Here is a 15,830-nt window from a genome sequence, read left to right as displayed (position 1 = left end):
CATGGCAACAGTACTCCCCAGTGGCAGTGGCCCCCCAGCAGGATAATGCGCCATGCCACACTGCAAACATGGCTCAGGAATGGCCCAAGGAATGTGACAAAGACCTCAAAGTGTCAACCTGGCCTCCAAATTCCCCAGATCCCAATCTGCTCAAGGATTCTTGTGATGTGCCGGTACCCCAGATGTACCCTAATCCAAGGTGGGGCCTCCTTGGATGGGACTTGGCTCTGACCTGTGGAGGCATGGACACAGGATCTCTGGGAGTGTCCTGCGGTGTCTGGCACCAGTGCGTTGGCAGCAGATCCATTTAGTCCAGTGGGTTGTGAGGTGGGTTAATGGCACGTGCCACAGATGCTCATTCAGATTGGGATCTGGGGAATTTGGAGGCCAGGTTGACACTTTGAGGTCTTTGTCACATCTTTGGGCCATTCCTGAGCCATGTTTGCAGTGTGGCATGGCACATTATCCTGCTGGGGGGCCACTGCCATTGGGGAGTACTGTTGCCATGAGGGGGGGTACTTGGTCTGCAACGGTGTTTGAGTGGGTGGAACATGTCAGGTGGTATCCACATGAATGCCAGAAGCAAAGGTTTCCCAGCAGAACAATGCATTGGAACAAAATAATCTCAGTTATTCACTTCACCTGTCAGTGGTTTGAATGTTCTGGCTGATCGGTGTATCATAATAAAACTCACAGGGCACATATTTCCTCATAGTGAGTACTTTTATTGACATTTTGTTGATAATACTTTTGTACTTTTACCTAAAATGGACCTTATGTGTAACTGTAACAGAGTATTTTACATTGTTGTATTGTAAGCCAAGACATGGATATAGTCGCACTAATACACATAGTGAATAAATTCATTAAGTGTTTAAATGATGCTCACAGAAAAAAACATACATGTGATGACCTTTGTTTTTATGTTTATAGTCATAAATCATGAATTCTTTTAGGGTCAAAGAGTATTTATCACTTTATGTGATTTTTTTCAGTTTAGAATTGCCTTTGTGTATCATTTTTGCTTAATAACTTAAGGTTCAAAGTTATTTGAATGATGACTGTAGGAGCAGCTCGAACAGACTGAAATGCTGCGATATAACAGCAAAGAACCTTAAACGTTCTGCCTAGTTAAATCAGTGTGCAAAACATCTGCCCCGTCCCACATGGGATTACAAGTCAGATAATGTGAGACGTCAGGTAAAATCATGGGACAAATTAGGTTGTACATCTTGGGCTCTTAAAATATAACCCCAAACATATTATTGTATTTTTACTGCAAATGTGCTGGACATGAAGCAGTCATTTTGACTGGTCTGGATGGGCAGTGCAAAGATTCTGGTCCCAGAACTTGCAAGGTTAGCCATGTGGCATGTTACAAAGAGTGCTGCAGCTACAAGAAACAATAAGGGTGACAACAAAAATAGATGTAAGATGTTACATTTTATTAATATTTGACTTATCATAAAAAGATTTATTCAATCCAATTTATTTATTTATTTTGGAAAGGGGTTTTAATGAATAGTTAGGCAACATTTGTTTGTTTTTTGTGATCGACTAAAAAGTATATGACCTGAATTTACCCTACATCTTGTGCATACAAGAAAGAAAAAAAAACAAAGGGCAAAAATATTTTTAAAAATAAAATAAATCATATTTTAAAGTAGACTACTGATAATATATTTGAAATATTGAGTTTCAGATGAACTGAACAGTGAAAAAGAGCTGCTACAAACCCACAGTTTATCCTGATACAGACGGTCATAATCCAGATTTATAAATTAATGTCTGTTTTTATTTTACTAAATAAAAGTAGACTGAGCAGTTCCAAGTAAAAAGGACAAACTGAAACAAAGTTTTCTGGGTTAGCACATTCAACAAAACTTTTTCTACACTGACATACCGTCCAGTTTTAACAGTAAGTAGTGAAATATTCAGTTTAGTATATTAGGTTGTATTATATTTTAGGGTGATATTGTTTATTTAGGGTGTATTTCCGCATTGTTTATTCAGAGTGTATTTCTGCGGGTGTCGGTAGAGGAGGGAGGGGGGCGTGATGTCTGACAGCCCCGCGCTGCATGCCGGGATACGTCACGCTGTTGTTTACAAGATGGTAGAGAAGGCTATTCTGCTCTGATTTATTAACTAAAGTACCAAGCTAACTCTTCCTCACGCTGTCACAGTGAGTCTTCTTCAGGCTCCGTGCGGTTAAATCTCAGCAGGTTGACTCGCAGCGGCGCAGACAGCAGCGGACTGAATGTGGCTCAAACTGCAGCTCTCACACTGACAGCACGGGTTTTTTTGCACTGTCACTGACAGAGGCACACACAGGAACTTTACTCCTGTTCATATCACAGGTGAGTACATGAAGCTGGCCGTCAAATGACACTGAAGCTAACGTTGATTTATGCTGTGTTCACTTCCGTAGCTTTGTTTAATTAGCTAGCTTAAAGCAGTTAGCCGCAGAAATTACTGTAACCTGTAAAAACAGAGCTGTGTGACAGTTAGCGAGGGTCAGCTGTCAGGTTTGTGTCATATCACGTTGTTGGTGAAATGTGGACTAACGTTACATGTTATTTAACCAAGCGAAATATAAATAACACCGTTATTTACCGTTATTTATTAGCATATCAGTGTTTCGAATGGTAGCTACGGTGTCCGGGAGGTGTCATGAAGAATGACGGAACTATTTAGGGAATGACCGTTACTTGTGAGGGGGAGGGGTGTCAGATCATTTTAAAGGGCCAGTGTGTAATATTTGGCCTGGTTTATTATCAAATCTGAATCTGAATCTGAATATTCTACCCATTAATATGTATATATAAGTGTACAATTGCTATAAAATAAAATTAGTTTGTTTTTTGTAACCTTATAATTATGCTTATATATATATATATATATATATATATATAGCAAGGGCCTTGCTTTAGAGAGGTCGCCATCTTGCGCCGCCGTGTATGTACGGCAGACCGAGCGGACAATCCAGCCAGCCAGAGAACGCGTTTTGCGTGGAAATGAACCAACGAAGACAGCGGAAGGAAGAAGGAGGAGGAGGAAACAGCAGAGTGTTAGTAGTTCGTCGATAGAGAGTAGTGAAATTTTTTTTTTAGTTATAAAGTTTGCGAATGGACCACACTTACCACGCAACAGGAGAGAATGAACCCGAACCGTCATCTGCAAGGAAAAGAAGACGCACCTTCACTCCTTGTGATGCACTCTCTGCGGCGCTTTTCCTCCTGATGATATATCTCCCCAACGATGGTAGCAGTAGCACCGAATCCCATTCTGTGCAGCAAAATGTGAGCGGCGGATTCAGCCTCTCGTCTCGCCCGCTCAGCATCTAAGTTCCTCATCTGTATGCTCCGGCTCAAACAAGTATGGCTCTGGGTCTGTGTCCGCTACAAGAAACTCTTCAAAATCACGTTCAAAGTCGTCCATTGCAGCTACTATAGTCCGGAAATATTACTAGGCTAAATAAACAGCTGAGCTCTGTTTACAGGCTACGCTGTCAGTCAGTGTGCGGGCTGGAGGTTAGCGGAGCAGAAAGGGGCGGGGGGTCCCTGCTTGGTATTGTAAACGAGTATGTGTGTATGGAGTGTGTCTGTTACGCTAGAAGAGTCAGAGTTTGGGACGGAGTCTTTTACCGCCTGGAGTGTTACCGGAGTTTTTGGAGTGCTCAAATAAACGGGCCTTTTTCCCGAACTCTCCTCTGGTCTCCTGCTCGTGATGGATTCATTACAATATCGTAACATGGTTTAGATTTCTAAATAAACATTCACCTCGTTGCTAGATAGACCTACTCCTGAAAAACTCATGTCTGCGCAAAGCTTTTTGTCCTTACGAGGCCACCGTCATTTACCCGACGGGAGGGGTGAGCGAGTGAGCCCTGCAATCTAGAATTTGACCACTGATGTCACTGTTTTCAACGGTTTTCAACCCATTTTACACACTGGCCCTTTAAAGCACTGAGGTGTTTTTTTTTTTATTTTGGCTTAGTGGAGGGGCAGGATGGGCGATATGACCCTAAAATAATATTGTTATATTTTAGGGTCTTTCTGCGATAATGATATTCTTGACGACACACTTTAATTTAAGAACATACAATTGCAACAAAATAAGTGATAACGTTTTACAGTTTGCCTTCAAATATTCGATGAAAACTTTGTGAACTACAACAGTAATTCAGTGAGATTGAGATTCTGTTACAATATTAATAGTTCAACAAAATAAAATCTACCACAAATTACAGATTTAAACAGCTCCCAAATACAAAAAAATGTCCCCTGGTCTATATATCTTATATATATCTTTAGTAAAATCCTAAATGATGTTTTTTTTCCACCTGGACCTTTATGCTCTGCCATTTCTCCTCTAATCATCACGCTGTAACCTGTGACAGGCTGTTATGATACCACAACTATCACACATTCACATATATGGAGTTTTTTGTCGAGCTGCGAGCGTCATGTAGGTTTACATTACCAAAGACTAATGACAAATCACTTGACAACACATTGCTTAAGAGGAGAGGGAGAGACGCTGTGCTGCTGCCAGAGGAGCCGCTGAATGAGTTCCCTCTGAGCGGTAAGTCACTAAAAGAGTCTGAGAAGTCCGGGGCTGTTCATAAAACATTCAGGACGCCACAGTTTATTCCACACTACTGAAGCTGCTCCTCTTTTTGGAACCAGCACAGAGTCGGTAATAATAGCGCTTTCAGCCATGCTTGTTGTTGCCGTGGGTAACAGTATAACGTCAATATGTCAACAAGCCAAAATGTCGCGAGTAACACGATGTGAACTTTTCATATTGTATTAAAAGTTATACCGTATTATCGTGAACAAGATGATATGGTTCACCCCTAAGGGGCATATGAATTTAAATGGTTGTGTTTTGTAATTATTTTACTGCAGATTTTTAAAGAAAACATGCTTTCCAAACCCACCTTTAAAAAAAAAAAAAAAAAAATCATCAAAATTACATCATTTATCACAGCCAGAAACTGTAAAAACAGAAAATATCGTTGGATTTTCAACTTTCTGATTGTCCCTGGACACACTGCGTAACAAATACTTTCATCAGAAAAAAAAAACCCAACACAACCAAATCTGAGCTACTTATATTTCATCAAAATAGCTTCATTCCACATCTCATTTCAAATTTAGCCAAAAAATAAATATTTTATTTCATTTGTTTTATTTATTGTTTATTTTTAACGGGGACAGCGCACAATTAAAAGTAATTGCACCAGAGTTAGCTAACAGCTAATTTACATCTGTTGTCCCTGGGCAGGTAGACCAAAAACAACAACCTCAAACAACAAATACATAAATACAATAACAAAACAATACATAAAAATCCATCAGTGTGAGATAAAATCAGTATGATAAATACGATAAATACATGGGAGGCAATCATCAGCACTAACTAACCAGCAGAGCCTTTTTCAACTCCAGAGTTTTTAAGTTTTGACTTTAAACTTTCAAACATCAAAGGGTAAGTTTTAAAAATCTAACAACTAATTCATAGTGAAAGGAGGGTCAGACATTTTCTGCCAGTCACTCAGGAGGCTCAAGAAAAAATATTTGTTCTATAAGTTAAAAAAAAAAAAAAATGAAGTCACATGCCAGCCGCCCCAGTCCTCTGATAAATAAAGAACAGTCCCATAGTGCTGTTGATTTAATAATCCGTCAGTTACAAGTACAAAGCACCAACCTGAATGTTACGTTTAGCCCAGGAACATTCAGTTTGCCAGGGGACGCTTTTCCAAAGGACTGATGGCCAAGGGCCAGATAATGAACAAATATGATTAATATTTATTGCCTGTTTTCAGCCTTTCGAGGTTTGATGTCCTCACACATCTTTGCCAAGAAGCAAATCCAGTCGCAGCAGGTCAACAGGTCGGGTGTACACAGGAGCGTTTCTAGGATTGGACTATTGTAGTAGGATTTTAGTACATTTTCTGCACTAAAATGCTGCTTTTCTGCAAAATGTCACTGTACGTCTGGACTGAGAAAAATAGCCATAGGTTACGTAATATATTACCAGTGTGGCAAATGTTAAAAAATTGTGAAAACACAGCCACGCTCTCAATAATAATATTAATGTAATGAAGACCATTTAAACAGTTATTTAAGCTTTTGGAAGAACCTGGCACAGGCTGAACGGCTCCAGCTCCCCGAATTACAAATAATAGCCCAAAATAACTATAAATTAGATCATGTAGCCGTCATCAAATATCTGACCGTTCGTCATAAATCAAAAGGACACAGAGTCGCATGTCCAGAGCTTTTGGAGACATTTCATCCAGACAGCTGTTCCAAAAGAGTGTAAATATCAAAACGCACATGTTCAGTGCTCGCTGACGTACTGAAGAGAACGAGAGAGAAAGCTGTGTCCAGCCTGCACTCTCACTCTTTTGACCTGTAAGCTCTCGTTTATTATACACGCTGGCTTTATGCGTAAACTGATACATGTAAATGGAGCTCTCAGTGTAGTTGTGCAGACACACACACACACACACACACACACACACACACACACACACACACACAGTGTTAGTGTGTCTGAAGAAAAAGCACATGTTGTTCATATCAGGAACCAGTGGCGGACTCAGGCTGTCCGAGGGGCAGGGGCCAGGGAAAAAAAGGGTCCCAGCATGTTGGGCAGCTTATATGGCACTGCATTATGGTGTACTTGATTTAAAGGAAAACTTTATAATGTATTCCACCATGTTTTATCTCCCATAGGGGCACCCAAAAATGCCCATTCTTGATTTGGAGACATTATCATCCTGTTCCTGTGTGGTGGAACATGTGAAGTCTGTGAAATCCAATAATCTAACATATTACAGACTTTGAAATCATAGAGCACTGTTAAGGTTAAAATTCCCAAATTGTGATCTCAGTATCTTCCCCCGAAAATCAGCTGTTTGTCAGGGTATACCAGATACATGCCTGTTTTCCAGTTCTGATGTTAGGGCCATAAATTGGTCTAAAAGTTTCCTATGCTGACTTAAATGTGGCAGCCTTCTGTTGTTATACTCTGTTCATTCACAGTGCGTTCAAATTTGACATTATTGCTCAACTTGTCTTTCAGAGGACTGTCCATCAGGTCTGCAGGAGTGCACCTGAATCCAGCCGAATGTAAGTCACTTGTTTTGGACTTGCACTCAACTAGTTAAACTAGTAGCTAAACTAATATACGTGCAGGTTAAAGCTAGTTTAACTAATATAAATATCTGAAGAGTTGCACCTTTTGATTTTTTTATACCTGTGATCAAGTCTTTGTGTAATTATGTCGTAGTCTGTCAAATAGGGATGCCCCGATCATGTTTTTTTGCCACCGATATTTTCGGATAATACCGATAATTTCCCATCATCTATGAGTCCTACCGACCGATACACAGCCGCTACCAATCGTGATTTTGTTTTGTTATAGCAGCAGGTGTAATAGTATCATAGGTCAGTTTGATTGCTTTGTAGTGTATTGGGATGTCCACCAGGTGGCAGCGAAACTGACTAAACTCTGCAGAATGAATTCAGTCTTATTGGTTTCTTATTCTGTCAACAACCTGCTTCTACTAGTCTGTTCAATCAAATGAGCAGTGCAAAGAACTCACAAGGAGCAATGCAACAAGTAGCCTACAGTACATTTAAAAGACGATCTGAAATATGTAATGTGATCTCTTTCCCTCTCTTGTTGCGCCATGCACACGCAGTCAGTGTGTGGGTGTGTCCTGCTGGACTGATTTTTTACAACACGATCTCACTTTGAAATCGTTGAAAACTGGCGCTTGGTCATTGACTTCCAGCTGCAGACACCTACGAAAAAAGCTGTCCTTTCACGTCGGCATGATATGCAGCTAGTTGCCATTATTGTTTGATGGCACCCAGCAGTATCATGGGGAAACAAGGCGGGACACAAATGAAATTTAAGGCAGCAGAAGTCTGAGTTGGGCGGTTGGGAGTGGTGGTGGATGGGTCCAACAACCACCGACTTTACTTGGGATATCAGTGTTCGCTTACCGTAAGATTGTAAAGCCAAACACTGGCTCCGTAGATAGGGCCATGCACGTTTTCGCGTTGGCCCCTATATTTAGAAGCCCTTTTGAAATACGATTTTTTTATGTGAAACTGCTTTATTCAGTTGGTTGATCAGTTTTAATCACCTGGTCCGTTTGTTTTGGGAAGAAGAGACTTCTGATAATTCAGCTCCCTGTAAAAACCTGATCAATGAACACTGAAGGAATTCTAACCGGGAGAAGTTTCAGTTGGTGCAATCTGCAAACGTCACCACTAGATGCCGCTATATCACACTAAATTTTTCACATTTTTCCTTCAATAAAACACACGTGTGAAATCTGAGTCATAGTAGCTGATTTGGTCATCGCATTTATTTACTGAATATTAACTGATAAAGATTAGACGGTCGATCTTGGCATCCCTAACAAGAACATGTTCTTCTTGGATTTCACTGAATGCAATCCATTCAATGTGTTGTATTATTTGCATTGCAAGAATATGTTCATGCTTTTCTTCTAACCATAGATGACTTTGAATCATCAGTCTGACTTCCTGTTTAAATATCTTACGCAGGAACAGAGCGACTGCAAAGCATCTAATTGAGCGCTACTTTCGGCAGTTAACTGACGGCTGTGGAAATGGCGACTGCACGAATGAGTTTTGCGCATCATGTAGTGATTTTCAACCTTTGGATAACAATACAGCAGCTGCCAAAGCACTTGAGCTGTTTAAGATTAATGCCAAACTCTGTAATCCTCACCCCTCCAAGAGAGACTCTGACTCCCAACACAAAGACACTCATCTGGACAGTAGGATGAGCGATATGGACCTCTGTCCTGCCAAGGAGGACTTCTCAGGTACTGTAAAACTGACTCATTCTTATGGACACTGGCTTTGAATCAGTTCACTGTGTCAATTCAATTTTCCTTTTACTGTTTTGGTCCAGATGTTAATTACCTCACAGAGAACACAGTATGTATGATCCTGAGTTTCTGCGAGGAGAAAGGGGACTACTCTGCTCTCATCCGCATCATTGGCAGGATTTTCTCCAATGCAGATGCCTTGATTAAGAGTTTCAGGAAGGATGAACCCAAAGCTGCTGAAAACCTTGACTCTTTAGAAGCAAGAGGTGCAGACAAGAGTGAGAAGTCAAGTGATAAACCCTCAGAAGAAATGGGTGCTGCAGCTGCTTTACCAGACGAGGGTGTTAATGAAAGCTTTGACCCTTGTGAGGTCTCAGTGGACATGGAGGCAGTGCGCAGAGTCTACGACAAACTTCTAGGACTCAACCAGGTAGAGGCAGCTCTTGTAAACGCACTGGTTTACCTCACTCCAAACATGGAACTTGACCTGGAATACCTTGACGTGTACGAAACAAATCCAGATTACCTGAACATCTTCCTCATCGTGCTGGAGAACAGTAACCTTCACAGCCCAGAGTACCTGGAAGTGGCTTTGCCACAGTTCTGCAAAGCGATGAGTAAACTGCCTGTGACGGCGCTCGCCAGGCTGGTGAAGCTCTGGTCCATGTACGGTCTCCAACACATCCGCCGCATGATGGAGACCTTCCAACAGCTCATCACTTTCACAGTTGTCAGCAATGAATACGACAGCGACAACCTGGTAAATGATGACGAGACTGTGGTGGCTGCAACGCAGTGTTTAAAAGTTGCCTTCTACGCAAGTATCCTGGGTGGGGATGTGAATGTGGATCACAATGAGGAGGATGACGAAGACTCAGATTCTGATGAGCCCACCCTGCATGAGCTGCTAGGTGAGGAGCGGCTGTATAAAAAGGGTCCTCGGGTCGATCCTCTGGAGAAAGAACTGGGCGTCAGGCCTGTGGACAGCATTAAACCCCTCATCCCATTTGAGGATTTTATTAACGAGTCACTGAACGAGGTGGTGGAGATGGACAAGGATTTTACCTTCTTCAAGGTCAACGCCGAAACCAAGTTTTCTTTCCAGACCTGCCCCTTTATCCTCAGTGTCATCACCAAGAACCAGGGACTGTACTACGACAACAGGATCAGGATGTACAGCGAGAGACGTCTCACGGCCCTCTACAGCATGGTCCAGGGCCAGCAGCCCAACCCATACCTCAAGCTCAAAGTACGGAGAGATCACATCATCGACGACGCCCTTGTCAGAGTGAGTCACAGCATGATCTGCTACTATTGTATGATGTTAAATTGAGGCTACAGCCACACTTACATGTATTAATGAACCTTCATTAATATAGGCCTATATTTTATCTCCAAGTGCACGTCACACACTGAGCGAGCCGCCTGTTAATGACGCTGTGGGCTAATGGGCATGTAGCTACTTCCATGTTTCAGATGATACGTCATGTTTGTAGTCGACCAATGAAGATGAGTTTACATATCACCTTGGGTTCGTCCTTCACCTTCTCAAAATGATCCCACACTTTGGATTTCCTGCCCGACATGTTATTAACTAGCCTGTGGAATAACCGCAGGTACCAGCCCTGGAAATGAACCTGACTCCTGTCTGACTGCTGAGCATGGACACTTCCTGTGTCTGTCCTTTCAAATTAAATTCCAACATGGTCCAGTCATATAGGTTTTTAATGCAATATGTGTTTTCAGGCTCGTTAGTGTGAACAGAAATTATTTCTGAGTTACAGTTGGAGATGATCTCCATGGAGAACCCGTCCGACCTGAAGAAGCAGCTGTTCGTTGAGTTCGAGGGGGAGCAAGGTGTGGACGAGGGAGGGGTCTCAAAGGAGTTCTTTCAGTTGGTCTTGGAGGAAATTTTCAATCCCGACATAGGTGAGACATAAAATCACAGTTTTACAGTTATTTCATCTGCTTCCCATTTATTCCTGTTTTATATCATCTCAACAGAGTAGCTCGACATTTGGGAAATGCACTTATTTTCTTGCCAAGAGAAAGAAAGGATCAATACCACTCTCATGTCTGTACAGTAAATATGACGCTACAGCCGACATGGAGACTGGAAACAAGGAAACAGCTAGCCAGCTCTGTCACAAGGTAAAAAAAAACCTGGCTACCAGCACCTCTAAAGCTCAATAATTAACATGTTATATCTGGTTTAATTTGTACACCAAAGTATAAAAATGTCAAGTTGTGGTTTTACGGTGGGTTATGTGCAAGTCTGTTTTTGGCCAGGTGCATCAGCTTCCTGGTCTCAGCTTGTTGCTAGGCAACCCCATGGTAAAGGCAACTATAGAACAAGACACTAGTGAACTTTAGAGGTACTGATCTCGCTGTTTCCTCCTGTTTCCGGCCTCTGTACTAAGCTAATGACTGTAGCTTCATATTTATTGTACAGACATGAGAGTCACGTTGATTTTTTTCATCTAACTCTCATCAAGAAAGCAAATACTTCACAAAATGTCTGTTTTTTAGTGTATAAAATGTTCCTCTCTCTTTGTTTGGCTCTCTGAAGGAATGTTCAGCTACGACGACGACACTAAGCTTTTCTGGTTTAACTCATCCTCCCTTGAGAACGAAGCGCAGTACACTCTCGTTGGACTCGTCCTGGGGCTCGCCATCTACAACAACTGCATCCTGGACGTACATTTCCCAATGGTTGTCTACAGGAAACTCATGGGCAAGAAGGGGACCTTCTTGGACCTGTCAGACTCACATCCAGTACAGTAACTTTCTCCAAAGTTAATATACACAGTGAAAGACAATCCATCACTTCTGTATTTCCAAATATGTTTTGGAGACAGCTTCTATTGAGGAAGATGTGTATGGTAGACTCAAGAAAATGACGCTGTGGTTTTCAGAGTTGGGGGAGACAAAGCACAAGTATAAAGCTCAGTATTTATTTGCTATAGGATTAAATTTTGTTGCATATAATAAATGCACATAAGCACTTAAAAGAAAAGTTCAATATTTCTGTAAGTACACTTGTGACATGATTGTTGGTTGCTGGATCTTTTGTCATTGCTGTTCTTTGAAGAAATAGAGCGTTTTTCTTGCTGATGTTCTCATTTGCATATGTAAGTCATATCATATGGAGGCATCAGTATTAAACTGAGATTGCTTCATAAGCAGTTAAAAACTTCTTGAAGCTGCTTAAACAAATGAAATATAACATGTTAGTGAGCTTTGGAAGTGCTGGTAGGTGGATTTTATTACTATCAGAAAGAGCCAGGCAAAGTGTTTCCACTCTGTATGCTCAGTTAAGATAACTAATGTGGCTGGAGCTTCATATTTACCTGACACACATGAGAGTGGAGTGTATCGCCTCAAATAAAGGCCTCAACTCCTGACAGGAAAGCATATCTAATAAAGTCTCAAACAATTTCTTTAACAGCAGACATTTCTTCTTCTCCTCTCGCAGGTTCTCTACCAGAGTCTGAAGGAGCTGCTCGCATACACCGGCAACGTAGAGGAAGACATGACGCTCACCTACCAGATATCACACACAGACCTTTTTGGAAACCCGATCTTATACGACCTAAAGGAGCAGGGAGACCAGATCCCCATCACTAAAGAAAATAGACAGGTGAAATGTCCAAATGTTTAAACCACAGCAGAGCTCTGTTGAAGGAAGTTTATGTTCATTTATATTATGGTCGTGGAAGGAGGGTGAAATGAATTTATTTTTAATATATTTCTACTTTTCGTCACCAAATTTCATGAAAAGTTTTTCACACCATGGCTGTTTCTGACGTGTCTTAATGTCCAGCTGCATTATTCCTAGAATCAGTTCACATATTTCTTGTTCCTCTTTTGATTTTATTTGTGAATTTCACAAGTGCAGAAACAGGAACTTGTTGAATATGAAAGAGCTGAAAATGATACAGTGCAGCTGCCGTTTCCTATGACAGTGTTTTCCATAGGTCGTCTTTCCTCTGTTGAGATGGTTTGTAAAAAGAAGAGTCACTTAAAATGCACACAACACAGGACTTATATTCCTTTGACTGCCCTACATTTAACAGATACTTTGCTCTTTACACCTATAATTCACAGGAGTTTGTGGACATGTATGCTGACTACATACTCAACAAGAGCGTGGAGAGACAATTCAAAGCCTTTAAGAAAGGTTTCCAAATGGTCACAAATGAGTCCCCGCTGAAATATTTGTTCAGACCCGAGGAAGTAGAGCTGCTTATCTGTGGCAGCAGGGTGAGGAAACAAAGCCTTGTTACGATTTTTGTTGCTTCATTGTAGCCAGTATTTTATGACTTACAGATGAATCTGTTGGGATTTCACAGAAACTTGACTTTGACGCACTTGAAAAGACGACGGAATATGATGGAGGTTACAGCAAAGACAGCCAAATCATCAAGTAAGTCCTGTTTACGTTTTGTCCACCAGAAAACATGTTTAAGAAGCAGGTCGTATTAAAAAGTGGACATTGATTTTATTATTGGACAAAAGTATCAATCAGATAATACGTACTTAAATGTATAAGTAAATACAGGAACAAATAAATAACTAAATATGTAAATAAAAGAAAGAATAGATATATTTTTAAATAAATGCGACATAAATGAATAAAAAAATACATAAATGCAGAGGACCTCCTACCTCATTAACAGAAATACAGAAATGAACTATTGTACTTTTACAAAAATGTAGAAATGTTATTTATTTCCTATCTTTTTTTCCTGTTTAATGATCAACTTTTATTTATTCATGCATTTATCTATTTATAACCATATATATTTCAATATTTGTTTTTTCATTTATCCATTTATTTATTTTTTATTTATTGCCTTTATTTTTTTATTCTAATATTTATTCATTTATTTCCATATTTATTTTTTATAATTTTTTTTCTTTATGTATTTTTTATTTACGTATTTATCAATATATTTATTTATTTATTTCCATATTTATTGTTTTACTTGATTTGATTATTTGTACATACATTTATTTAATTCCCTATTTATTTATTTATTTATTCCTGTTTTTATTTTTTTTATTTATTCATACATTATTTTTTATTTATGTATTTATGTATTCATTTTTTATTTTGGTATTGTTTATTCCTGTATTTATTTATAATCAATTTATTTGTCTTTATTTATACATTCTTGTATTTATTTATACACTTATTTATTCCTTTATTTATTTCCTTATTTATTTATTTATATAATTACTTATTCCTGTATTTATTTATTTATTCATTCCTGTATTTATTTATTTATATATATTTATTTATGTATACCTGTATCTATTTGTACATTTATTTATTTATGTCTTTTTTTTTATCCTCCATAAATGTTGTCTTATATTTCCTCTACACAGAGATTTCTGGGAGACGATACACTCGTTCGGAGAGGAGCAGAAGAGGTTGTTTCTTCAGTTTACCACTGGCACAGACAGAGCACCAGTTGGCGGGCTCGGCAAATTAAAAATGATCATTGCCAAGAATGGCTCAGACACAGACAGGTACAGAACAGTCAGTTTTTTAAAGGTATTTTTAGACACAACAGATGATCACATCAAGAACAACAGGCCCAGTTTTTAGAGAGAACAGATTCCAACAGGGCATGATTTCTGGATTTCTGGATTTTGTCCTTCGACATACCTGAAAAAAAAGCACTCACAGTTAGTTACTTCTTGTTGTTACATTCTGTTGGTGCTCAAACCTTCACATTAAGCTTGTCTCAGTTCACATTTGTCTCTTCTTTAATGCTCCTACTTCTCATCCTCTCTTTCAGGCTACCGACGTCTCACACCTGCTTCAATGCACTGCTGCTCCCAGAATACTCCTCCAAGGAGAAACTGAGAGAAAGACTCCTCAAGGCCATCACATATGCCAAAGGATTTGGGATGCTGTGACAGGTCCACAAACAGAAACTGTATTTTAACAAAAAAAAAAAACAAAAAACAGATGGATATGACATAAAACAAAATGCTGCAATAACCCCGTGCCTAACCGCCCTCTACCAGTCATACTTCACTGTGGGCGTTTCACTCCGAGGCCTAACTTTCTCCGACACAGTTTCATAAACAGTACATGAGATTTCCCAAAGAGTTTAACACTGCACTTGAATAATGTATTTTGACTTTTGTGTTTTGTTTCCAGGCAGACGTGAACAACATTTGATTTGTGAAACTGTGAAAGTGCACTTATACACAGGGTTTTAGTGAATGCCAGCACATGCAGTATATTTATTGACTTAGTGTGATTTTTTTGTCATGTTCTTTATGGTGTAGCAGTATTCAGTCCTGAGGCCCCACAGCTGGGAGTGGGCTGAGCATAATGGTGCTTCTTGGTAACAAAGTATACTGAGGTGAAGCCTTTTATATTACTGCTAACCCAAATAGCCTCACTGACTAGCTTTATTTCATTTCCTGTCAGTGGGAGAGAAACTCACCACTAACCTGAAGGTTATTTTGAAGTATTTCTGTGTTGTGCCTCTTGTATTACATATGAAATGAATACTGTGTGTTGAATCTGACCAGACCGTGTGGTTTCCATAGCTTGCAGGGTTTTAGAATGACTGGTCGGTTCAGACTTTCACATCCTGAAAGAAGTGTTTCTCTTCCTTTTGGTTTGTTTGCTACTAAGTGTTTCTGATTGCACATTTGTAAGTGCAGTTGCCAAATGTGCAATGCCTCTGTAGGGAAAAGAGTCACATGAATTGTTTTATTTGGCCAAATATCTCAGGTACGGAAAGAATGTGCAGATAATGTGAAACTCTTATGTAAAGCAAAGATTATGCAAAGGAAATAAAAGTGAAGGAAATCTAGGAGCTTTGTCATTAATATGCACTGAGGGGATTTCTACTGAAAACATACGATAAAAGACAGTGGTTCCCATCTGGTGGGTCACGGGTCCATTCAGAATGGACCA

At 39.8% G+C, this 15,830-nt stretch overlaps 1 protein-coding gene across 2 annotated transcripts; it reads left to right on the top strand.

Moving 5' to 3' along the window:
* The first annotated feature begins 2,064 nt into the window (after positions 1-2,064).
* ube3a (ubiquitin protein ligase E3A) lies at positions 2,065-15,726 on the top strand. Of its 2 annotated transcripts, none has more exons than XM_049587744.1 (11): positions 2,065-2,357; positions 7,096-7,142; positions 8,791-8,878; positions 8,968-10,172; positions 10,669-10,813; positions 11,454-11,659; positions 12,360-12,524; positions 12,992-13,147; positions 13,237-13,310; positions 14,276-14,419; positions 14,692-15,726. In XM_049587744.1, exons 3-11 carry the CDS (start codon positions 8,836-8,838, stop codon positions 14,810-14,812), a joined length of 2,259 nt encoding a protein of 752 aa, XP_049443701.1. In that variant the 5' UTR covers positions 2,065-2,357; positions 7,096-7,142; positions 8,791-8,835; the 3' UTR covers positions 14,813-15,726. The 2 variants fall into 2 exon arrangements, with proteins under 2 accessions (XP_049443701.1, XP_049443700.1); XM_049587743.1 differs by having other exon boundaries at positions 2,066-2,357; positions 8,595-8,878.
* Positions 15,727-15,830: the final 104 nt, after the last annotated feature.

Source organism: Epinephelus fuscoguttatus, linkage group LG10 (assembly GCF_011397635.1).
Source record: "Epinephelus fuscoguttatus linkage group LG10, E.fuscoguttatus.final_Chr_v1".
Classification (NCBI taxonomy): Eukaryota; Metazoa; Chordata; class Actinopteri; order Perciformes; family Serranidae; genus Epinephelus; species Epinephelus fuscoguttatus.
Note: the sequence above shows the minus strand (reverse complement) of the source record. Positions and strands in the feature narration are given on the sequence as shown.

Bases quoted from the DNA above. Each gene is read 5' to 3' on its own strand.
- ube3a (XM_049587743.1), top strand. The intron at 8,879-8,967 runs GTACTGTAAAAC...GTTTTGGTCCAG, and splicing joins TGCCAAGGAGGACTTCTCAG to ATGTTAATTACCTCACAGAG. The intron at 13,311-14,275 runs GTAAGTCCTGTT...TCCTCTACACAG, and splicing joins AAAGACAGCCAAATCATCAA to AGATTTCTGGGAGACGATAC.